General features: G+C 40.2%; 1 protein-coding gene across 2 annotated transcripts; it reads right to left on the bottom strand.

The window, feature by feature from the left end:
• Nucleotides 1-160: 160 nt before the first annotated feature.
• On the bottom strand, nt 161-25,041 carry TTLL1 (TTL family tubulin polyglutamylase complex subunit L1). 2 transcript variants are annotated; one of them, XM_065656164.1, is made up of 11 exons: nt 24,952-25,041; nt 15,967-16,099; nt 13,957-14,165; nt 12,281-12,461; nt 11,094-11,228; nt 10,817-10,925; nt 7,418-7,561; nt 5,552-5,638; nt 3,601-3,764; nt 1,908-2,063; nt 161-420 (listed from the first exon to the last, which is right to left on the bottom strand). In XM_065656164.1, exons 2-10 carry the CDS (start codon nt 16,077-16,079, stop codon nt 1,934-1,936), a joined length of 1,272 nt encoding a protein of 423 aa, XP_065512236.1. In that variant the 5' UTR covers nt 16,080-16,099; nt 24,952-25,041; the 3' UTR covers nt 161-420; nt 1,908-1,933. The 2 variants fall into 2 exon arrangements, with proteins under 2 accessions (XP_065512236.1, XP_065512227.1); XM_065656155.1 differs by lacking the exon at nt 161-420 and having other exon boundaries at nt 1,509-2,063.
• Nucleotides 25,042-26,453: the final 1,412 nt, after the last annotated feature.

Genomic DNA, 26,453 nt, shown 5'->3' with positions numbered 1-26,453 from the left:
AAACCCCAAACCCCAAAAACTATGAGACCTGCAATTTAGATGAGCTTTACTATCCTGCAGTAATCATTTTTTCTTAGCCTTATTTCAAGAGCCAAATTGAATATGCTTTTGTGGAGGTCATCGAGAAGATTCAAGTTGAATGACCAGAGAATCAGTTGGGTTTTGGTCTTTATTTTAATGGAATATACAAGATTAATTAAGATGAGGATTACAGTTGGAGTGACTCATTCAGTCTACATATTTCATTCTTTATCGCAAGGATGAATCCCAGATCGTAAGGATATTCGTCAGCCCAGCCCACATCTGCCCTCCCTCCCCAGCCCAAGCTGCTCTTGCTGGATTGTGTTCAGACTGAGAGTCAGCAGCACCAATTGTCCCAAAGACCGCAGTTTGTGAGCAGCTGCTCTCTTCTAGGAGCACCTTCAAAAGCAGAAAAAGAACTGACATTTTCTGTGGTGCAGTTGGTCTGGTTTACATGTTCAGGAAAGCCAAAACTTTTCAGAGAAGTTAAGTTTACCTTGCATGTACTTCAGCGGCCTGCCACACAGGCGGGCAAAGCACATAGGCTGCTGTGGCAGGCAGGCTGACTACCACTGCACTAGTGCCACCCAGATTAGAGGGTGTTATGGTTACATGGACATTTGCAACTTTGAACCTCTTTCATCTTTCTCTCCACAATACTCCACCATCAAAAAAAAAAAAAAAAAAAAAGGACAGGGAAGGAGAATAAAGACAACTAGAACAGCATATTGACATTTATAAATAACCACCCAATAACTGGTGGAAATGTAAGTGGAAGCAACAGCCAATCACAGACCCAACTAGTTTATTTATATGCTATGTTGTTAGAAGACTGAAACACCTATTTTTAACTTTTGCTTTATACATTTTAGTAGCTAATCATCACAACTTCTGTTATCAGAGCTACTAGAAATAGCTTACCACATGCAACAATATTTTTGTTATAGTACACACAAAACATACAAAAAAATTCAGATATTGTACTTATATACATGCATAAATAAACAAAGAAATTCTGGTGCAAATAAAGCTTTATCATCAGCTTCACGCAATGAGATTTATTACAGGATGTAGTTGTTCTGTCTGTTTTGCTACAGACATGCATTATCTTGAAATAAAAATTCATGGCTAGTGAAATAATGCATCAAATAATGCATCATTTGAAACACTCCTTCAGTTCATGAAACTTTATACCTTTAAAGAGTTAGCAGCTCAAAACACTTCAAGGAAATTTAAAACAAAACAAACAAACCAACTAAAACCAACAAAAACCCCAAACCAATCAAGCATAACCTCCCCCCAAGAAACCCCCAAAACCTCAGCATATAAAAAGTCACTTTTCAATTTCTTAACACTAGTTATAAATCATTAGCTGCATTAATTGACAATAGCCTCAAGATCATGTATTGCTATTTTTTCTAGTTGCTCTTCTATAACTAGCAAGAATCTGAACCATCATTGTGACAATATTAACACCACTACCACCCTTTTACAGAATCCATAGCTCATTTATTATAGGGAGTTGGGGACAGGCTACTACAGGAAATAAATTCTCTCCAGAACAGCAAGGGGTTTCTTTCAGAATGCATATTTTTGAGTTCTTTATAAAGAAAGTTCTTAATCATTACTGTAAGAATATTAGTGATACAAAGTGTGTATATATATATATATATACACATGAAGTAATTATATACACGTATATACTACATATATGTATTTTTTAATAATCAAGTCAGTGTATGTCTAGTACAGTTACTGGTTTTACAGTGCTTGTTTCACTTCTTTTCAAAGGCTGTATTGTCCTCTTTCAGTATTTCCCACATGCAATACAGCAAAATAGAGGAATCTGTTAAAAAACTACATTTTTGTTCATTATGTCTTCCTACCAAGACTGCAGTTGTTTTTTCTGTTATCACTTCCAGGTGGTTAGTACGGGCTTTCCCGAATCTCTTGCACGATTTCCTTTTACTCCAGTGGACTGCCCAGAACGACTTCGCAAGTCACGATCAGGCCCATCACTTTGCGCCATCTCTTCATCATATCTAAAAATGAGATAACCCATTTAATGCCTTGTCCTGCTATTCACTACACAAACAAGAATGGGTTCTCTATATTCTATTTTGCTTAGTATCTAGCAGTGAAATTTAAGACAAACTGTCCTACACACAGGTTTACATACACATAGTTTGATAAGCAGCCATTATTCAAGGAAATATACTACCACGTGATGCTACAATATAGAGAAACTGAAATATCTTCAGTTACTTTTTGAAAGAAACAAATCATCTGGCAGCTTTGCTTGAACTCCCAAGTTTGTGAAACTTTATGCTTGTGAAATTTCCCATGTACTTCTGTATTTCTCCTCACTACGTAGGTCTGTGGTTAAGCAGGAACAGACTGCTGGCAGCTTAATAAAGTCTTAAGCTATTGCTTCAAACAGAGGATTGTTAGCTGCAGTGTTAAAAAAACTCCACTGTTGCATCAGAGACCGAGTAGGGAAAGAATAAGGTGAACAGTGTGCTTAAATTAAATGCGTTTGATGACATGTATTTTGTAACACTTAACCACTGTGACAAATAGTTCTTTAAATATTTAAGCCCATTATGGCCTCAGATAACCTCAGTATATACTTACCTCTCAGCTGCTATGCAAATCCCAAGCAGAAATTTGCTATGACTGCATAATTATAATTATCAAAAGTAATACTACAATATTTTGTAGAACAGTCACAATATATACTTAGTTACACTATTGTACTGGTATTTGCAGCTACCGTGTATATAACATTCATTAAGACTTAAATCATTCAGCAAGCACGTACATATTTAACTGCCTTTACTAGTATATAGAAAAAGTATTTAGGATCAGTATGAACTAGTGGATCAGCTATGTACATAACTGCATTACTGACATTCTGAACAATTGTACCACTAGAGCTAGAGAACCTATGTGAACATTTTCTCAAAAAACATGAGAAACTGTATCATCAATATGGTATTTAATTCAGTGTTCCTCTACATAAGATCAATCAATCCTAGGTAAATCCTTCAGACACTCCAATATAAAGATCTTGGTCTCCTTCATTTCTCCCTTTGTAATACAGATTGGGGAATTTAAAAAATATCTGACAACTCATTAATAACACATTCATGAAACACAGGAGTCAAGTGGCATCATTTCTATGAATGGAGAGAAAATTTGTATCAAATAGCTATTATATATATTTAACTACCATCTATATACTACATTGAATACAATTCCAGTTCTACATATGTAGAAGACAAACACTCTCTTTGCCTCTGTCCCTCAAATCTAGCTGCTGGAAGCTCAGAAAGTACAGGCAGGAGCTTATCAGACAAGTATTAATAACATTCTCTCTGGAGATGAGGCGAGGCAACTCTGCTTTAATGCACTCCCACCTCCAATGTTGCTATTGTAGCTCCAAAAAAAGAACTTAAGTAGTACCTTTGTGCTCATTTTTCACATCAGAATGAAGTTCACATTATCTGTGTGGTCTACATTAAAAAGTGAGGTGACAGCAAAACATTTGCATTTATATAGAACATTGATACAACTTACAAGACTTCATAATTGCCAAGAACCTCTTTTGGTGGAGATTTGTTCCATTTACAGTCTGGAATTTCCCCATTAGGCACAGCAATGTTAAGTGTGTCATTAATAAGATTATACTTCAAGATGCGATCATTAGCAGTACTGGAAGTAAGAGAAGGGGAAGCATTAACCTACAAAAGGAAAACAAAACGTCAGCATCAGTTTTTTGAGTGGTATATAGTTCTCCAAACAGCATGTGTGCTGACTATATTTACTATTTGGGAAATTAAGACTCAGCGTCTCATAGCACATCTTTCAGTTCCTCAGACACAGGAAGGAATCCCCCATTGGGCATTTTTCTTTGTACTTCAAAAAAGCACCACACCACTAAGTGTCTGCAGTGTCAGCCTGAAGATTTTTGTTGAGACCAGATTCACCAGAGTTAATCAGACAAGACACAGATTTTTGTTTAATTTTCTAAGCTTACTTGGATACCAAAACTATAAACTTAAGTGCTTACGATTTGCCTGATTCACTACAACAGCTGTTATATACAGGAATCTGTGGGTTTCTTCTAAGTAAATAGCTTTTATTTATGTTCTTAATCTGAGTTTTCCCCTGTTAAATTGTGAACTGGAGAAACACATATGTGCTCTCTATTGAAAGCACTACATTGTATCTTGTTTTAACTAAAACTGGGGTTTGTTTAATGTGTATGTTGTGTTCCACAATTATTATGGAGTATCAGAAAAATAAACAGATTTTTAAAAAAAATAAAGTCCATTTACCTTTGATCTTTCACTTTCAATCAGACTGAGAAAGAAGAGGGCTGGATAAAATTTACATTGAACATACAGATCCAGAGTTAATACACTAAAGAGAAATATAGATTAAAAAAAAAACCTTCTAAATATCCCAATTATCCTATGTGTATTCCTTTTCTTTCCTCCGAACCTGCAACATTAAGGCCATGACAGCATTTAAAACTGAAGTTTGATGTTATGCTCCATCAAGCCAATGCAAATTTTCCAGCTACTGATACAGTATCTAATAGGGCTGCTAATACTCAGACTGCCTCTGAAGTCCAATTGTATAGATGCACTGGATTTAAAACACAAAGCCACAAACAAATAGAAACACCAAACAAATAGGAAACAAGAGCACATAATAGCGTGTGATCACATGGCCTGTTTTACTTTCCACCATTTTTTAAAATGCACTTACCTGAGGAACAAAAGATTGTTTTAAAAGAGGAAAGACTCTTTTGCTGGTGCTGGTTTTGCTGGGACAGAGTTGATTTTTTTTACTTTCCAGTAGCTGGGCTGTGTTTTGGAGTTGGTATGGAAGGAATGTGAGGGCTCACAACTCAAGTTGCCAGGGAGACCAGGGACTTTTTCAGCTTTCCAGTTGTGGGTGCACATGGGGGCTGGGGGAGAACCTAACAGAACAGCACCTCTGTTGACATCCAGGCTGGCCAGTGAGATATTCCCTACCATTGGTGTCATGCTCCATATATAGCTGGAACAGGTTTTACTGGCTGGAGATCGTTCCAGGACCAGCTGTTCGATGCGATCACGTTTGAGCACCAACTGCCATCTGGGTCTCTGCTCTTCTGGGATTGGCTGTACGGGATCACTGCTCAGGGGATCACTCCTCAGGAGCAGGCTGGGCCTCAGTTTTCTGGGTTAGTGAGCAATTGCACTGTATATTCCTTGCTTTGTATGATCTTTTATTGTTACTATCGTTGTTGTTTACCTCTTACTTTGCTGGTCTGTTAAACTGTTTTTATCCCAACCCAGGAGTTTTACCTTCTTTTTCCTGATTCTCCGCCCCATCCCACTGGGAAGGGGAGTGAGCGAGCAGTCAGATGGTCCTAGTTGCTGGCTGGGGCTCAACCATGACACTACATTGAAATCTACTTAGTTTTATTCTGTGAAATGAGGAGGAAGTTTTTTTCCTGTGTTTTATGTAACTTTACCTCAATTAGCCATGGTTTAAGCTTGTCATCAATGATAATGTCGTATCCATAACACTCAAAGCAGTGTTTATCATTATTCATTACAGGCTAAAAAAAAAAAAAAGGACAACAATATGTATTAAAACAAACAATTTAGTAAGTAAGCTGATTACACACTTCGTTTGCTATAAATCACATGCTATTACATTATGAATCTTCTACAACAGTGTTCAGTGTTGTAACTCTAACATAAGCTTGCTAACTAGTAAGTTCAGGATTGCCTCCTTTTTCCAACCTGTAAGTAAATACATCATTATTAATGACTGCATTAATACCAAGTACTAAGTTACATTAATTTTCCATTATGTTTCCAGCTTGAAAATAAAAGTGTTTTCATATTTTGCAAAAGTAATAACAATATTTAAAGCCTGCATGCATCAGGAGAAATCAGGAAGTTTTAATATTTATGTAACACAGCTTCACATAATCATAAATTCTTTGAACTTCAGAAAAAGATTTATTCCAAGACATTCATTTTATTATGCTGCTGTAACTATGCAGAAATTTGAGGTCAAACAATTACCAGATACACTTTAAAATTATAATTAGCTCAAGTCAACTATGATTCTGAAAGTCAAGAGAGACCAAGGACCAAGTTCTACTTAGATGCACATTCTCTAGAGAATCAGTAGTTTTCCAGTATCTGCTAAACATTTGCAGTATGCATGGTAAGACTTTTCTTCTACACAAATCTCATCAGATCTTTTAAAGAAACCTTTGTAACAGGTTAGTGAGATGTTTTCCCCTAGACTAATAATGAAAGCTTTTCAATGCTTCAGGGAATGAAAGGGGGAAGGAGGAACAGGCATATCTCATTACATTTGCCATTATCAGAAAGACAGAGGATCAAAACCTCTCATGCTCAATAATTGTCAACATTTTTTCTCTTCTTTTTTAAGGTTCTGCTAACATTTGGATTACACCTCTTTTCTTCTCGCATCTGGTTTTAAATATGATTGCACAGCAGAGGCTGAGTTGAGCCGTGCTTCCCCACCTCCCACTGCTCCTAGCTTCATGCCCTTGTCGCTCTTTCTTGTTCTGATTCTGGTGTTCATCTGGCCCTTCAGTGAGGCGATTCAGCTTATTACACTGGCAGAATACTAACGCATCAATAAAGCAAGGCAGTAATTGTCAGTTGGGTGAGTGAGCTGATTCAGCTCACAATGGTGCCAGGACCAACCCAAAAGAGATGACAGGACCGTGCACTTGGGAACAGGACAGTCCTTGGCACCAGTGAGCTCTTCAGTTACCCCAGCTGACCCATGGAGTGATACCTGCTCTCTAACATAATCACAGGATATTACCCAAACACTAGAAAGTCATGCAAGCAGAGGATTGATCGCTACTTTTTTTTTTTTGGTAATAAGAGTCATGATAACTACAACTCATGTATAAAAGAGCTGAAAGTAAGTTATGTAACTCTGCTGAACTGATACCCTTATGTTTTCTTTGATAAATTGTCCTCCAGAGCTATTTTTTCTTTGACACATTTATTATTGCTGAAATGACGTCATGCGCCTTGGCAGAGCTTAATACTATTCACAAGGGCAGTATCAAGTCATATTAAATAGTTCACAGAGCCCGCAAGGGAAGAGATTCATTTGCTTCTTCAATATGCACAGATAGCTTACCCACCCACCCAATATTCAAGTTCACTCAGCTCAGAGAAGTCAAGAGATAACAGAATTGCAGAAAGCAGCATCAACACCATCACTCAAATAGCAGTAAATAGATTGCAGGGCTTTTGATGGCAAACTCGCTTTCACGGTTATGAAAAGTCTGCAGCTGTAACGCTATCACTGGCAGTATTCCAGGAACAGTACTCACCGCAACAGCCTTCAGTGACTGCACAATTATCCAGTGAATTTCATCAAATAGTTTGTTTGTGACTTCCTTTCCACGGGTACTCTCCAGATAAAGACGTAAGTTACTCACTGTCCACTTGCCTCCATGGATATGATTGTAATCATCCTGAAGAGTTAAGCAGTTAATTCAGCCTAAAAATTTGAGGTTGTCCAGCGGTTTTGTTTCATTCACACAAAAAAGCCACTAATTCTTATATACAAGTATTGCTCTAAAAAAAACCTCAGCAAATTGCTTTTACTCTATTTTACAGCTTTATGAAGACTTCAGCTTTACTTTGAACTGTCCCCTATATAAACAACTGGTTTTATTATACTTGTATATGTGTATCTCACACATTGCAAAACAAGTAATAAGCCTTTCCTAGAAGAAAAAACACCAACTATACTTTGACAGTTTTATAGTAAAACACAAGTTATGATTGGGAAATACTAGTTCTAAAATGTGGAAGGAAAGAATTGAACTTTTCCCTCCACTGGGAGTAAGGGAGAAATAACTAAGTGAGCAACAGCTAAATTTCACTGAAGTTAGCTGTTCTACAATGCCACACTGGAAAGTGCTTGTCTGTGTTTATTCATTTAAAAATGCGACTTGTCTGTTTCCCAAAAGGCAAACACAATATTTTCTTAAAGGTGCTACTGACAACAGTTATACTCAAGAAGATGGTGAAATGACACCTGAATTATTTTTAAAGTAATTCAGTATTTTTATATAGAGAAAACACTAAGTGCTACTGAAACAGAACAACAGAAAAAAAACGAGTTACCTTATATTTTTCTTTTCAGAGGCTATCAAGGCTCTGCACTAGGTTCTTTTAGCAAACTGAGGGTTTTCTTACTGATGGAAAGACACAGCTTCAGCCCTTGAGGAACTCTCAGGACAAACACTTTGTCTCTTTATAAAGGTCCTCCTCAGAGCATTTCTAAGAAATAATGACTGTATGCCTGCTACATTATAAAACACAGGATGCATAGAGCAGAAAAAAGTTCTCAGAGGAATGAAGCCTGTTGTCATCTAAGACAAGGTCAGAGAAGCCTCTATCTATTTTTAGGGGTTTTTTCTGCAGCTCCTCCTTAGTAAATTTGGAAAACTGGACTGTACAAATAAAGATCTGAAACATGGTTCTCAGGACTTGCTGCATGGAAAAACGTCTTGAGACCAGATTCCAGCAAGGGAAAAGAGATCAAAGTTTCAAACCTCTTTGCATTTCAGAACAAGTACCCAAATCAAAATAGATTGCAACAGGATAGAGCTTTACACAATCACAGCTGTTTAATTAAAAATATTAAAGTAGAATATTGCAGGCTACATAGAAGATCATTAACTGAAAATAATTAAGGAGAAGAATTACTGTTGTTTTGTTTGTATTACACATGCACTGAATAATGACTCAGAACCGTATTTTCCAGCACAAACATTATGATGAGTATATTGATGTACGCTCCTTCCTTCATTTTAGCCTTTCCCTCTCCCTGATACTGAATTGTGCACTTTTCAAATTGGGGATGTTTTCCTATGAGCTCGTAGGGTACAAACACACTGGAACTCTCCGGTTCACATAGCGCTTAAAGTAGAGACTGATAGCTAGAATTAAAGAGTTTTTCCAGACCTCATTGTAATTTTGATAAAGCACTTGACAGTTCAAATTAGACTCTTCTAAAACCATAGAGCCAAACTACCTCTGAAGCCACAAACATGTTTAAACTGGAAGGACAAATAGGATGGATAGACTGGCTTTACATTAAACTTTTCTCACTTCTTTCTGCAAAACTCAACAGATATTAGTGGTTCAGAATTTCTGAAAAGTTTTTCAAATGCTCTGGTAATGACTGCACATTTTTAAACTGTTACTTTGATACCCATTTCTGTTGTCCTTTCTTCTCTCAAAGTGACTTCACCAGTACTTTCACTTCTACTTATATTTGGGAGAAATTTTGAAGGCCATACTTTAACTGGTAGACAAGATGAAAGGGTGCATAGAAATGGGACATGCAACATATCACACGCCTCACTTGTTCACTGCCACTTGCAACAGCACCATGATTTATGCTCTAAGTTGTATGGGCTATGCTTTCACCACAACGAATTCTCAGTGTGCCCTGTCAAACCATGTGTTTGAAGCACTTCACAACTCAGCACCTGAGCAAGAAAATGCTTATAGTATTGAAAAATGCCGTATTTTCACATTTACTCTGGTTTATAACTACCACCATAAGTAACACTTATCATTCACATTGTTGTTACAAGAATATTCATATAAAAACAGTTCTGCTATGCCACACATCTTACAGAACAATAACAGACAAGGCACATTTAGTGAGGTTGCAATTAAAGATACATTATATGTATCTTGTGTGTGAGTGTATGTGTATACACATGTCAAATGTATATGCATGAGTGTATGTGTGCGTGTATGTACACATACATTTATTTTCCATAACCTGAAAACAAAACCTATGAAATTAGGAAGTGCGACAATAGAGTTTTAATTACTGTAACAGAGGCATGTTTTATAAATCACAGACATCCGCTAAAAACGCAAAAGGGACAGTCATCATCATCAAGTGGATTCCCTGAAGAAACAAGGCTTGGGCAGCGATACTGTATGCCCATCTGTTCACGTCACCCCTGACCCACTAGCTTTTCCTCCCACTGGTGAATTTTGGCCTGTTTTGACATAGGGAAGTGCTGTCAAAGCTACCAGGTTTCCACATGTTTTATGAATATCAATGGCAAATTACAGGACAGAACTCTTCTGCAGGCAGAACTCCATCTTTGTGCATTCAAGAGGAAGCCACCAGCTGGCCAGGCAGCAAACACTTATCTCCAAGCTCACAACTGCACGTTCCCTTTCTTACCGAGAGAAGAAAGGGGAAAGTGGGGGGAACACAGGAAGAAGCTGGAAAGTACTGTGATGAATAAGTGCTGGAAATAGGAAAGCTGAATTAACTGCATGGGAGAGACAGGGAGAAGAGGAGATCTGGAAGGTGATATTAAAGTGCTATTATAAAATACAAATCCACAGGAACCAGGCTTCATTAATTCCACTGCTCACGGAATCGATTGCTAAGTGAGCATATTAGCATTTAAATGACAGGAGACTTGAAAAAAATCCCTGCTTTCAACTACTGCAAGTCAATACTGAAGATATCATTATCTATCACAGAGCTGCAGCTCATTATCTTGCATACTTTTGATCTGCAGTCTTCTGAAATTTATTTATTTACAAGTTCAAGTTGAAGTATTTTAATTGCAAGATGATGAAGAATATGACAAATAAAACCTTTTTATTCCAAGTTTTTGGGACAATTTGAGAAAATCAGTCTTGCTACAAAAGAGCACCTAAGAACTCAGTACACTTACCCCATGTTTCTGAATGGCAACATTTGTAAGATGTACAAACATGTTATCCAATTCACTTGTACTTGGTGTATACTTTACTGTGCAAAACCGGCAAAATCCAAGTTTATACCTTAAATGCAAAAAGTCATTAAAATGTGTTAAACCCCAAAAAGAAATAAGGAAAGGAGCATCCTAGGAGACTATGCACATGTTAAACTTCTCTGCACAACAAGCATAACATAATTTTGACTACATTAAACATTCTCTCAAAACAAAATACAAATATATACAATCTTACATGTAACATCTCAGTGGACGATATGTAGATACTAAAACATATAGACGAAGATCAAATTTCTTTCCACCAATAAGTAATGGATTGTTGATATAGAGCGAAATCACGTAGGCTTCTTTGGAAGACTGAGATACAAACCTGAAAAAGACAGATCATGTTTCAGAATGTGACAACTGCAAAGATACAATTTGCTAAGTCTTTTTCTTCTTTAGAAGCAGTCTGTAAATTTTGGATTGACTGGAATCTTGCATCTTTTGCCAAGATAATATATAAAGTTGGAGTGGTTAACAATACACACTTGGCATCAGGCATTATACACTAAAAAAAAAGATTAAAATACTAAACAGATGACCAAGATCAATTAACCATTTAAACTCAGTTTTGAATTAAACAAGGTAGCTGACTGAGCCATTCAGAACGCAGCTCTACAAGCCAGTCTTTTCCTTGAAGAGCATTTAGGGCTTGGCATGGTTCAGACAAGCAAAGAATGTGTATTACATTATCTTCATTAGTCAAGGCCTTATAATCCCAGAATATTTATATTTATGCTTGGTTTGAGATTGCAAACCACTGTGAAAAGCTAGGGTAACTTTCAGACTGTTACATTCTTCAGATTCCAAGTCAAATAGAAAAAAAAACCCAAGACTCAAGTGATATTCAGCCAGTCACTTTACAACAGTAAAAAATTAATATTAGTTGTGTGATCAAAACATTTACTAGACAGCAAAAAACATAGATCGCTAACCTGTTTCATCCATTTGAGGTCTATTATTTTGTCTTCCAAATGGATAATGTATTTATTTCATATAAATGCAGTCTTCCTTTGTACTAATTTTAAAAGTGAATTAATATATATTAAATAAAATAATTACTGAAATTGCTGTTATTTAATAATATGAAGCAGAACAATTTATTTTTGTGCAATTTTTTCCCAGCAACACTGAAAGCATTTTTATAAAGAACAGCTAATTGAACAGTTCTTTGTACCTCCTCATACCAAAACAAATTGTATTAAAACCTATTTGAAGGAGGAAGTCAGATAAAAACTGAGATTAAATGCAAACCTAACTATATAATGGCAAAGCAATAATAATGGAATACTTTTCCCATGCATCAGATAATTAATATGTTGACGTGGTTCACCTGATTATAAAAAGTACAAACAAAAGGTTTGGGTTTTAAGAACTTACGAAGATGTTTTGCTATCTCGAGACCACTTTTTAATTTGAGAGAGTTTATTGATTAGAAATATTCCTTTTCCTTGAGCTTTGCCACAAGGTTTCATAATCCAAGTGCTGGAGGGATTTTTTCTGAATTCTTCAACAAAGAGATTATAATCAGCGGGAAGCATAAAAGTAACAGGAACGAAATCTGAATTAAGGAGAAAAAAAAAGTGCACAATTAAGGGCACTATCTGATAAGGCTATTGATACATATACATTAAAAAAAATATATGTCTTTTCAGTTTTCCAGTTTGGCATGATCCACCTTCATCAAGACTCATGATGCTTGTTATCTCATTTACATTTTAGCTTGTAGTTTTTACTTAAACAAACAACTGCAAAATATTGCATGCTGCTAACCTCAGACTAAAAGATTTTAATTCACATGAATCAATTTTTTTCTTCTGTTTATATGCTGTGAAATTAGAGTATTATATACCATTCCAACTTCACTTTATAAAACTTTCTCAATTTCCTATGTCAGCTTTTACCATTCTGCTAACCACCTTATCATCCTCTGTGCATGCAAAAATGTGAGTGCCAATGTTGCTTCCCCTTTGGATGTGGTAATGTTTATTTCCATGTAACTCCCACTAGTCATTCTTATTTGCTCCCACAATCAGTATTACTATGCTCACTGAAATCTAAAGAAAAGCATTTCTCGCTCTTTGCTATCAGATTATCCTCACTTGCTTCTATACAAAACTGCTTCTTACACAGATGAGCAGTGCTCTCATTTCACTTTCCCAAGATGTAAATCAACTCAATATATTCCCATATCTGTTTCACTCCGATGCTTTCTGACCTCCAACACTTTAGTCTCCTCATTCCTGATCTATTGCTGGTTTAGTTTGAGGGTTTGGGGTATTTTTCTGTCTGTTTTTCTGTTTTAGTTTTATTTTCTAGCAGTCATTACTTGTTCTTCAACTTCCCCCAAATTTCTCCTCTGAAGCGTTTGTTCATTCAGTTCTGTCTAGAGTGTTTCTGCAAAAGTTTATTTGTTTTCGCTCCAGTATAAGATTTTCAGACAATGTTTTTGAAGGACCTTACTTACAAAACTAAGTCTAAATACAACTCGCCTGGGTACAAACTGGATTTGTGCTCCTCCTTGAATACTGCTGAATACCAGCAAGTACACAGTGAAGGAATTGGGCCTTAGCGCTGTGGTAATATGACAGGGAAAGAGAAATATTCAATTTTTTATTGCTGCTTTGTCTCTAACTCCAACAAACATCCCAAATGAGTGCCATCCCCTCTACTCCTCTCAATTTGTAAAATATTAGCCATTATCCTTCAAAGCAAGGTTTGTGAAAAGCTTTGAAAATCTAGTATTTCATATGAAATGTTCACTACTACCGTTTTTATCACTTTCCTTGTTCTTGTGCTTCCTTATGCTCTAATGGCAGATTTGAGGAGAGGGAAACAGAAAAGAAGACAGAGAAAGAAGGCTGTTAGGTTTGCAAAATGCAGTAAACAATTTTAGGATAAAGTGCACTTTATTTAATTGACAGGGACAGATTTCAAGTCACTTTAATGTTCTAACACTTCAGAGGTTCAGTGCACTTTATGCACAGAAAAGCCTCAATTCCAGTTTACTGACCACAGACGAAAAGAGTTTAATGCTGATAATGAGAACCACATACCCAAATAAATATATTTCCCATTTTCATCCTTTTCGGCAAGAGGACTTCCTTCTTTCTCAAGTTCTTTCCTATATCGCTTGATATTCTTTACCATCAAATCTTTTCTGGTTAGTTCATAGTGGTTTGGAAAATGATTGACAATTTGGTCATCAGAGAGGCGGTAACCAGTCTCCACACTGAAAACATTTCTGATTGTTTGTACGCTCATCCTGAAAGCAAAGACAGATACCAAATGATTTCTCCCAAGAAACACAATCCAGGAGGACAAAGTTATTTTTTTTTGTTACATTCACTTCATCTTTGCTCTCCCATTTCTGTTTATAGTATAGCATTTTGCTGCAGTGACAATCCAACATATCCTGAACCTCTATGAGCAAAACCAATGAAATCCTGCCAGAGGTTTTATCCCTTTACTACTACTGAAATAGGGGACAGGCAGGGAGGAAAGATGACAACTTGGCCCTACTGAACTCTGGCTTGTTGATAGTCAGGTCAACCCGCTGCAGGGCTTAAAAATGACTGATATGCACCCAAAAGCGAGAGAAGCATCTTTCTAAATCTATTACTTCGCACTCTGGAAAATCAGTTTTCCTCTTAAAAAAAAGCCACAAAATCAACCGCTTACTGACTACCTTGCTATTCTGACTATAAAGCACTTCAAGAATTGAAAACAGTGATTCAGAGATCTTGCTAAAAACATGCATAAATGCCAGATCACAGGGCTGCAGTGACAAAGTCATCAAACCACTTATCTACTTCATTTTTCACGAAAGAGCAGGGCCATAGATAATAAAAATTTTCTGTATTAGATGTCTTACATTGGAAATTTAAGAATATTTCCTGAATGCCATCAGTCTGCGACATTATAATTTCCAGAAGAATAAAAAAGAAAGGCAAAACCAAGACAAAACTACGAGGCACACAACAGTTTCCATGACTTCTCCGTTCCACCACCGCTCCCCCCCAACCACATTCCAAAGCCGTGAGCAGATTACTAGATTCCTACCCATTGAAATAAGTGGTTCACAAAGGGTACATTTGGCAGCATAAATCACCATTCTGTCGTATTTGAAAGGGACAATACAATTTGTTTGGTTTACTTAAAGAGTATTATTTCTGCCAATTAATAGATTACTGCATTCTAGGACAGCATTTCACGGTCTTATATTAGACAAATGCCAAATAAGAAGCTAGATTATTTACTCTCCTCCTTTCACCATTATCTTGATTTAATTTCACATTCACTCTCAGTATTGAAATGTTGAATAATTAGTCTGCATATAAATCATTATCACGAAGAACAAGGTAGGTACAGTTCTCAAGGCCTTTATTACAGGAGCCTGGACTCTGCTAACAGGGCAAGCCTCCGTTACACTGACAGAAGAGTATTTTATCCTATATTGGAACTGTGTATTCTTGGATTGCTTTGCTTACATTATATTGTCAGAAATTTTGGAAAAAGGTACATTCAAGCATTCCCCTCGGGCCACAAATCCCCTCTAGCAGTGAAGGAAAAATTCTCTTTACTGTGTACAAAAAAGATTGAATAAAATGAGGTATCACATTTCAAAACAAAAACCACTAAGCGTAGCCTTTCCCTTGGGCTTTTTACAATTGATATTCCCAGAAGTGATTGGTATCATGCTAGGTCAGTGACTTTCCACTCCCTGACAAAACCTTTGGCAAAATGCAAGGGTACATGAGGTCAGTAGCATGGGAATGGATTCATGCAGATGGGACCTTCTGCCCAGAGGAACACAAATGATTTTAGCAGGCCTGCACAGATACAGGAATCTACCAATGCAAATCTCCACAGAAGACCAGCAACAGCACAAGCAATTACAGAAGCAATGAAATAATGTTTCACTCTTAGGAGCACTGCAGCAAATTAATGCTAATTTCTGCATCTTTTTTTAAAAAAATATGCATTTTGTTACATTACTAATGGTATTAGCATAAGATATTAAAATACTTCACAAATTTACAGATTGGTACTTTTAACGTACTTACCAATAAAAATTCCAGTCCTCATTTTCTGCCACCTGAATCCAGCCTCTTTTTTCAAAGTTGTTTATTAGAACAGATTTTTCTATGTCAGTTACCCACTTTACTTTTCCTGCCATTATCTCAAAGCAGAATCAACCTGTTAGAAAATAAAAGTTTCAAGATGTGTAGTTGAAAACGGAGAAGAACACAAACCAGGAAAGTCAAAGGGGAAGAAAAGGGGCATCCAGAAAACACTTTAACTTAAGTAAGGTAGAAGTAGTAATTAATTTAAAAAACAAGGAAAATAACATCTTAGGTTCAGTCTGAAACCCTACATTTGCCAACTGGTCAACTACAAAGAAGAACACTAGTTACAAGGATCTTTCACACTCCCCAGCCTATCCACCTTTTATGAATGGGCACACAACTCATGCCTCCTCTTAAATACACTAATGACACAAATCGCTATCATACACTTATGGGGTAATCTTTACAGAACCAAGCGCAGAGCACAGACATGTTATTATTTATTACTTCCAAGACTTATATGCATGTATCTTTTTTGAAGTTAGAGAGTTCATATGGATCATTTAGTGACTGTAGGCAAAAAGAAAACAATTCCAAGGGAAATCCCTTACATGCTCTATCAAGAAGCATGATTTGCTATCCTGCAATTAAGGAACCAAAGTAACATTACCAGTCTTGTGTTGTCTTCTCTGTATTTCATGCAGCCATGATTTTGCCTTCTGCTCTAGGTGGAGGGTAGGCTAAACCGATATCATTAAACCCTTGACAGTAGAATCTCCCCAAACATTAGGCTGGCAAAACAGTCCTTATAAGCTGCATTTCAGTTCATGACACCTAGGTGTCACTTTCTACATTAGATATCTCACTTGTCCACATGAGCCTTTTCTGCTAGGATCACACACCATTCCTGTTGGAAGGGACCTCAGGAGGTCTCTTGTTCAGCCTCCTGCTCAACACAGTGTTAGCTACAAGGTCAGACGATGTTGCTCAGAACTTTATCCAGCCATGTTTTGAAAACCTCCAAAGATGCACAGCTTCTCTGGGCATCCTGTCTCACTGCTTGACTGGCCTCATGAGGGAAAGTTTGGGGTTTTTTTTAATATTTTTTTTTTCCATATATGAACTTCTGAACTTCTTTCAGTTTATGCCTGTTATCTCTCATCTTCCCCCCATTCACCACACTAAAGAGCCTGGGTCCATCTTCTTGATAACCTCTCATAGGTACAGACAGGCTGCTGTTAGGTCACCCCAGAGCCACCTCTTCTCCAGACTCAAGAAACACAGTTGACCCAGCTTCTCCTCACCAGACGAGTGCTCCAGCTTCCTGACCATCTTGGTAACCCTGCACTCAACTCACTCCAGTTTATCAATGTCTGTCATGTTCTGGGGGGCTCAAGTTACTTTTGCCTATCCCCTGATACATTGTGTTACATCCTCACCCTTTTTCTTTGAGAAACACAGCTGTCCTCGTTTAACCTGAGCTAACAACATAACCGCAATAGCTGCTTGCTCACTCTCCCCCATCCCGCTCTGAACAGGGGAGAGAAACAAAAGGGAGAAACTCATGGATTGAGATAAACACAGTTTAATAAAATAATACTAATATACTACTACTAATAGTAATATATATAAAATGGAAATAGAGTACAAAATAAAAGATACTCAATGCAATTCCTCACAAACTCCATCCACACCGAGCAGCCAGTCCAAGGAAGCAACACCTGGTCCAGAATAGCCGATCCCAGAAAGAAAAGAGGAAAAGGGCAGAGAAGCCCAGAGGCCCCTGCAAATGGCAGGATGGCAAAAAAGCCAAACTAAACTCCCAAACAGAACTCCCCCAAACAGGTCTCTGCCCCGACTCCGAAAGAATCTAGCTGGAAGATGCTGACTCTCCCTAAATATGAAGCATGACACTAATGGGATGTAATACTCTTACTGATTGGTCTGGCTGTCAGTCAAGCTCTGCCCCATGCATGCCCCGCTTCCTCGATGCCTCACACCTGTGGGCAGAGCTCTGAGGCCTTAGCTCTCAGTCCTCAGCAATTAAAAACATTAACTCTGTCCCAGTGTGTTACGTTCTTGTTCTCAAACTAAATTCAAATAATGACCATGTTAGTTACAAACCAGAAAAGTTTCTAACTGTGTGAAGAAAATTAACTTGTTTTCAGGTAAACCAGCACAACAGCCAAGTCTAGCGAGGTGGGGATGCACAACAAATGCCTTGCAGAAGGAGTGAGGGCAAGCCCAGCACCCACAAGTGCTAACTCTCTGAAGGGCAGGCTGAACCTTTTCTGACACCAGCAGGAACTCACCTACTTGTACTCCCCCTTACAAGGGCTGTTTGGCAAGATCCCCTTCACATGGTGTTTCATATTATGCATTAATGTAATACCAATGAAGATGGGGGCAAAGAAAAACAATTCGAAGCGTGTTGTCCTTTGTGCATACATAGTCTAGAGCTTACAATCCAGTTGATGTGGACAGAACACAGTATTTTATACAAATAACATATTTACCCAGTCTCTAAATAAGCAGTGAAGCCCATCCTTCCAGGATCGAGGCCTGATTAATAGACAACCATTTAGCACGCTATCAAAACATATATTAACGAGCAAATGATACTAACTGATAAGGTCAAGGGCAGACAGCTCCCATAAGCAGTTTCAATGTTGCTGTTTATAGTCTTTCTGAAGTTTGTTCTACAAATTAGTTTTAAAATTGCAGCCTAGTGAATTTTCACAGTTACGTTTCACAGAAATGAACTGCAGAGAAGTTCTGATTCAGAAGAAAACCCCTTTGATACAAAAGCCTATCGTTTGTCACACTCCTCTCCCAAGAACAAAAAAACCATGCAAGGAAGTGGGATAGAGTTACACAGACACATGTAACATCATCTACTGCTCCCTCTACATATAATTTTCAACTGAAAAGTCAATTTAAACTTAAAATCACTTTCACTAATGTGTTAATGTAATTAATGCAAGTAAGTAATTAACGTAATTAATAAAATTGCTGCAACTAAGATATTGGACTGGAATGTGAGGGGTCTTCAGTTTCCAGGACTAGAAATGGTGTTGTGCATCTCCTAGCAAGGTAATACCCCTACGATTTCTCTCTTCCTGAGAGGCATAGTACATTATATAGCGCTTCCACTTTTTCCTTCCAAGTCTATTTAGACTGTCAGACTCCACAAGGCAGAAACGTTTACTATTAAACTTCAATTTTATGGAGTTTTAGGCACACTTATTTTTATTCATGTTGGTAGAACAAGTTGAGATCAAGCTTAAAGACAGATAGAAAAGAGTATATGCAGACTCAGGGTCTTTTTGTGTGTGCTTATGCAACATCTAGTTCTACAAGGTCATGGTCTTTCTCTGGGCCTTCCAGATGCTACCAAAACAAAAATAAATGAATCAAAGGGATTCATTTATTTGTACTGAAGTACGTATGATTCACAATCAGTGACTCACAAGTACCACACACCGTCTTGTTGTGGTTTTAAAAGTTCAAGGATTAGTCAGCTTAGAATAGAATTGTCCCTTCAAAAGGAAACGTGTTAAATGCTTGTCCCGCTTGTCACAGTTTGCTTTTACTTGGAGGGCCATCCAATACACCTGGAATTGACTGCCCCAGGGATGAAAACAGCCCTATCACTTGCCATGGACTGATCCAGACTGCACTGGAACAGGGTGAAGCTCTAGAACACTTGCAATACATTGATGACATCATTGTGTGGGGCAATAGAGCAGAAGACTTTGAGAAAGGGAAGAAAATAGTTCAAATCCTTCTGAAACCATTTTTGCCATAAAACAAAGCAAGGTCAAGGGACCTGCACAGGAGATGCAGTTTTTAGGAATAAAACGGCAAGAAGGACATTGTCAGATCTCAATGGATGTGATCAACAAAAAAACAGCTATGTCTCCACTAACTAGCAAAAAGCAAACACGAGTTTTAGGCATTGTGGATTTTTGGAGAATGCACATTTCAAATTACAGTCTGGTTGTAAGCCCTCTCTATCAAGTGACCTAGAAAAAGAACAATTTCAAATGAGGCCCTGAGCAGTGACAAGGTTTTGAACAAATTAAGTGGGAAATAGCCCATGCAGTAGCTCTTGGGCCAGTCCAGTCAGGACAAGGTGTTAAAAATGTGCTCTACACCACAGCCAAGGAGAATGGCCCTACCTTGAGCCTCTGGCAGAAAACACCAGGGGAGACTCATGGTTGACCCTGGGGGTTTTGGAGCTGGGGATACAGAGGATCTGAGGCCTGCTACACTCCAACTGAAAAGGAGATATTGGCAGCATATGAAGGGGTTTGAGCTGCTTCTGAAGTGGCTGGTACTGAAGCACAGCTCCTCCTGGCACCTCAACTGCTGGCACTAAGCTGGATGTTGAAAGAGAGGGCCTCCTCTACTCATCATGCAACTGATGCCACGAGGAGTAAGTGGGTCTACACTAATCACACAATGGGCTTGAATAGAAAACCCCAATTGCCCAGGGATCTTGGAAGTGATCGTGGACTGGGCAGAAGGCAAAGATTTTGGAATACCGCCAGAAGAGGAGGTGATGTGTGCTGAAGAGGCCACACCATATAACAAACTACCAGAAAATGAGAAGCGATATGCCCTGTTCACTGATGGGTCCTGTTGTATTGCGGCAAAGCAATGGAAGTGGAAGGCTGCTATATAGAGTCCTACATAACAGCTTGCTGAAAACACTGAAGGAGAAGGTAAATCGAGTCAGTCTGCAGAGATGAAAGCCATCTGGCTGGCTTTAGACATTGCTGAACAAGAAAGATGACCAGGGCTCTATTTCTATATTGACTCATGGATGGTGGCAAATGCCCTGTGGGGGTGGCTACAGCAACGGAAGTGAGGAAACTGGCAGCGCAGAGGCAAACCCGTTTTTCGTGCCCCACTGTGGCAAGATATTGCTGCCCAGCTAGAGAACCTGGTTGCAAAAGTATGTAACTTAGATGCTCACGTACCCAAGAGTTGGGCCACCGAAGAACATCAAAACAATGTGCAGGCGGAACAGGCTGCTGAGATTGGGGTGGGTCAGGTGGATTTGGATTGGCAACATAAGGGTGATTTATTTATAGCTCAGTGGGCCCATGACACCTCAGGCCATCAAGGAAAAGATGCAACATACAGATGGGCTCGTGATCGAAGGGTAGACTTGACCATGGATGCTATCACACAGGTTATCTGCAAATGTGAAACGTGCTGCAATCAAACAAGCCAAGCAGTTAAAACCTCTACGGTATGGAGGATGATGGCCAAAATATAAATATGGGGAGGCCTGGCAGATTGACTATATCACACTCCCACCGACCATCACAGCAAGTACTATGTGCTTACAATGTTGGAAGCAACAATCAGATGGCTGGAAACATACGTCGTGCCCCATGCCACTGCTTGGAAGACTATCCTGGGCCTTGAGAAGCAAGTCCTATGGTGACATGGCACCCCATAAAAAGCTGAGTCAGATAACAGGACTAATTTCTGAAACAACCTCATAGACGCTTGGGCCAAAGACCATGGCACTGAGTGTGTACATCACATCCCCTATCATGCACCAGCCTCTGGTAAAACTGAATGGTACAATGGACTGTTAAAGACTACCCTGAGAGCAATGGGTGTTGGGACATTCAAACATTGGGATACACATTTAGAGAAAGTCACCTGATTAGGCAACACTAGGGTATTTGTCAGTCAAACTGGCCCTGCCCAATCAAATTTTTTTATGTACTGTAGAAGGGGATAAAGCCCCTGTAATGCACATAAAAAATATGCTGGGGAAGATAGTCCAGTTATTCCTCCCTCAGGCAAAGGCAAACCCATCCATGGAATTGCTTTTGCTCAAGGACCTGGGTGTACTTGGTGGTTGATGTGGAAGTATGTGGAAGTCTGATGTATACCGTAATAGGATTTGATTTTGGGTGAGAATAGCCAATTAATTGAATTGCATGACGTTAATTGCTATATAATACTGTATGTCATCACTACTACGGTTGCTATATGCCATATCGACGGTATTGCAGTAAGAATCACTCAGATTGATGAAGAATGAATTTTGATGAAATTGAGCAAAGTGCAGCGATGACAGAACCAGATAAGCACAGTGGTGATGGAACCAAAACCGGCTTCAGCATGCAACAATCCACCACCACACACTATTTCTCCTGCCTTGAAGAGGACTGTTGAGACAGATGGAGCCCAAAGTCATGGACTAAATGAACTCAACATACATTTTAGAGGGATGGCCTGTAGACTAAGGGAATGATATCTGTGTGTTTATATAAAAAGACAGGAAAGGTGGTTGTGATTAAACAGAATGTATTGGAAGTGTGGGACCTGGACATTATGTAGATGGTATGGAATAAGGGGTGGGTATTGTCCTGGTTTCAGCTGGGATAGAATATAGAATTAATTTTCTTCCTAATATCTGGTATGGTGCTGTGTTTTGAATTTAGTATAATGATAACACACTGATGATTTAGTTGTCGCTAAGCAGTGCTCACACTAAATCAAAAGACTTTTCAGCTTCTCATGCCCTGCCAGTGAGGAGGCTGGGACTGCACAAGAAGCTGGGAGGGGACACACCCAGGACAGCTAAACCCAACTGACCAAAGGGATATTCTATAACCTATGACGTCATACGCAGTATATAAACTAGGCAGAAAGTTAGCCGGGGGTCCGCTGCTCAGGAACCGGCTGGGCATCGGTCAGCAGGTGATGAGAAACTGCATTGTGCATCTTGTTCTTATATATTCTATTATTATTTTTTTCCCTTCTGTTCTGTTAAACTGCCTTTATCTTAACCCATGGGGTTTACCTTTTTTGGTTTTTAATGAATCTCTCCACCATCCCACTTGGGGGGAGTGAGCAAATGGCTGTGTGGTGTTTAGCTGCCTGCTGGGTTAAACCACAGCAATGCTGCAATAGCATTAACCAAACACACTATAAAATTTTTCACAAGGCCTTAAGCCTGTCTTCCACATCTCCAAGCTACCCGATTAGATTTATTAACATCCAATCCCAATGCTATACCTGTTTCTCCATCACTCAACTCCCTGATTCTGGTCCCTACTTCCCAAGATTGTCTCATTCCGGCATCCCTGGCACAAAAGCTACATTTGCCCTCAGGTCTTGTTCTTCCAGAAACATTGCATCAGACAAATGCACTTGTCTGCACCTGTCTTTACAAAAGCACATAGCTGCTGCCTGGCAAGACCAAGAGACCGGGTGCACCACCACACGCAGGGCTACTTTGCCAACACTTCTAATGCTGCAGCCTTATTCCTACCCTGGGATGCAACAGCTGTCACAGCATCTTTTTTATAAGTTACTTTACAAAGATATTTCAATACATGCTACATATCCTATGGCAAGGAACCCTGAAAGATTGCACATACTGATCCAGCAAGTGGCTTTTGTAGTAGGAAAGGGACTGCTCCATGACTAGTTATGCTGTCTCCCAGAGACTGCACTGTTTGATTTCAGAAGCCAGGGACAATTCAACAGGAGACTCACCCACAGGAAGGCGAGTTAAAACTAAACCAAAGCTAAAAATGGAAGATAAATCCTACCACAAATAAAAATTACAGGAGTGTCGTTTTTTTCCCATTTTGGGAACTTTAGGCCTTTCAGATCCACCCTGCTACAGGAGGATTGAAAGGATAGCAATACAACAGCAGACTGAAAATTAGTCCTTGGTTTATGTGGCCTGTAAATAAACTCTTCTAATTTTGTGTAATTTGATTACTGAAACCCACAAACAAGGAGTCATTAAAAAAGCCCTTATATTAAGTTGTACCAAAAACTTGCTTATTTTCAATAATATAATTAAAACACAATATAATTTTCTATAGGAATCCTCTAATCCACGATTAGGTATTCTAGATAACCTGATAAGCCTGCATGAGATAACCACACATTCAAACTTCTGGTCAGCTGAGACCTGTAACTTCAGTAAACATCAAAGAAGAGCTGTATAATGCAGCCCTTGCCTGCATATGGTAGGGTAATGGTACAGTAGGTGAAACCCTTCTCAGAGCACCAGATCTCCTACTCAGGAGACAATAAGTACATAGTATAGGCATAGCAGGCCTAACGCTTCCCCCAAACACTGCCTTTACTGGTCACAGCAATGGCAGGTAAAGGTAAGGAAGCCTGGCAGTAACCTAATCCAAGGCAAGGGCCTCTTGCCCTGGAACAAATTTACGAGGTGATGGTAAAACCCAAAAGCATCCCAGCTGTCATTCTTCCTGGGATTTACTGCCACTCACGTGGATCGCACACCACTCACGCTGCAAAATAAGCCTAAGTAAGTGGTGCCGGTGCCTATGTGCCGGTGAGGATTCCTGATCTAGGGAGCTCCGTTGGCTCCTAACAGTTGCAAACATAACTGTTGATTGCGGGTATCAGTTCACCGTTTAAGTTTATTACTGGAAAATGCGGGTCGGCTGATGCGGTTGTGCCAGCAGAGGAGCCCGGGAGGGCCCGCCAGAGCGATTCCCAAAGCGTGAGGGATGAAGAGGAGCCGGAGCCCCGAGCAGCCGCACGGCTGAGCTGTGGGAAACGGGGAGCCCGGGGCAGCGCCGGACGCCGCAAAGCCCGGGCGGGAGGCGCGTGCGCGCCGCGCGCTCCCGCGGGGAACGGCCGCGTGGGCAGCCGGGCTCGCGCCCCAACCAACGCCCCACCCGCGACGCCACGCGCCATGTCGCGACAGCCGCCACCAAGAGGCACACCCCGGGCTGGCTTTGCCCCCGGCCCTCTCAGGCACCCTCCGAGAGCGGGCCCGCAGGGGGAACCTGGGCGAGACGGTGACGTCGCTCTCCGTCTCCCAGGAAGGGTCGCGATCCTACGAGCTGTCGCGATAGCCTTGGGCGGGAGGGAGGGAGGGCGAGCGCCTCCCCTGATGGTGGGCGGCTGCAGCCCGCACCGTGTGTGTGACGACACTACCCGCGCCCCCACGCTCACCTGCCGGCGGGAGGGGCGGCCGCGGCTCGCCCTCACGCCCCGCCGTCCCCGCCGGCCGCTCCCATCGCCCCCGCCGCGCGGCCGCGGCCAACGCCTCCGCCCCGCCCCTTCCGCCACCGCTTCCTAGCAACCGCGACGCGCCGGGGGCGGGACTTCCGGAAGGGGGCTGTTGGGGGCGGGGAGCTCGGTTGCCGGGGAGACGCACAACGGCCACGGCCGCGGCCGGCGGCCATCTTGTCTGCGTAACGGGGGAACCGGCCGGCCGGGCCTGGCAACCGTGTTAGCCCAAACTCTCCGTAGCCGCGTTACGAGGGAGGGGAGCTGCGGAGAGTGTCTGGCGAGGCCGGGGCCCCGTGCAGGCGACGAAGGGGAGGGGCTCATTCCCTTCGGGGCCTGTGGCAGGCGCCGGCCTCGCCCGCCCTTTTCCGTCAATCTCCGCGGGCTGCGAGCCTGGCAGGAGGGCCCTGAAACCTGCTAGGCCCTCTCATGCGTGGTGCCTGGGGCCGTTGATCTTAAGCCACTATGGCTTGGGCTTGCCTCATCATCAGAAAAAATGTCCCTGAGAGGCATCTGATCGGGAGTAGACGGAGGTTTGCGGAAGGTCATAGCGTGACAAAACATGCCTAGGTGTTCCAAGAATACCTGAGTGAAATCAGGCCACTCGGGTGCCGAAGCTCAACTCCCTGTTTGAGCACACCAGGTGCTGAGAGGTTCATCACCATCTGGCTCTGGGAATACCTTTTTTTTTTGTATTGATACTGTTCTGAGTCGGTGTGCAAATTTTCCCCAAAGTGATCAACAACTATAATTTGCGGTGAAAACCAGGTGAGAGAAATAGTACTTCGGAGGTTATGGCATTAGAGCCTGTGTAGAGAAGCCTGATTTATGCATACAAAATTCCTTCCAAAATGAGAGAGTATATTAAGACACCTGACGTACGTTTACTGACATTCTGTGATAGGCTCAATACGAAACAAAATTAGGTATTACACAATGAACTCTGGAGATGTGAAGAGTCCATGAGGAAGAAAATAAAGGTAAAATAAATTATTCATTTGGTAAGACAAATTACTTATTAAAAAATAGATTCATCAAGACAGTAGCTGAAATAAGCTGTCTGCATCGTGCTGGTGTACAGCAAATAACTCTGATACGAATCTATATTCCCTAAGAGCCTTAATTGCCAAATAATCTGAATATAATAAATACGATTTACCAGATCATCCTATGGTGATAGGCTCAGTTTCAAGGATGCAGCTACAGAGAATCAGTTAAATTTAATAATCAATATAACTGGAGCTATTAAATATTCCCTAGTTTAACTATGAAAGCAGCCACGAATGCGGTGTATCTTCCTTTGGTCACGTGCAGTGGAAATTTCCTGGCACCACACCACCTCTGGCAACAGAAGAGAGTGTGGAGCAGCCGTCACAGCCGTCTTTCAACCAAGAAGGTTTGTCTGCTGTGACAGCTGGCAGCAAGACAAGTGAACCTGAATCTTC

Source organism: Caloenas nicobarica, chromosome 1 (assembly GCF_036013445.1).
Source record: "Caloenas nicobarica isolate bCalNic1 chromosome 1, bCalNic1.hap1, whole genome shotgun sequence".
Classification (NCBI taxonomy): domain Eukaryota; kingdom Metazoa; phylum Chordata; class Aves; order Columbiformes; family Columbidae; genus Caloenas; species Caloenas nicobarica.
Note: the sequence above shows the minus strand (reverse complement) of the source record. Positions and strands in the feature narration are given on the sequence as shown.

Bases quoted from the DNA above. Each gene is read 5' to 3' on its own strand.
- TTLL1 (XM_065656164.1), bottom strand. From the start codon at position 16,079: ATGGCAGGAAAAGTAAAGTGGGTAACTGACATAGAAAAATCTGTTCTA. The intron at 12,462-13,956 runs GTATGTGGTTCT...TCCTTAATTCAG, and splicing joins TGGGAAATATATTTATTTGG to ATTTCGTTCCTGTTACTTTT. The intron at 10,926-11,093 runs GTAAGATTGTAT...TTTGCATTTAAG, and splicing joins CGTCCACTGAGATGTTACAT to GTATAAACTTGGATTTTGCC.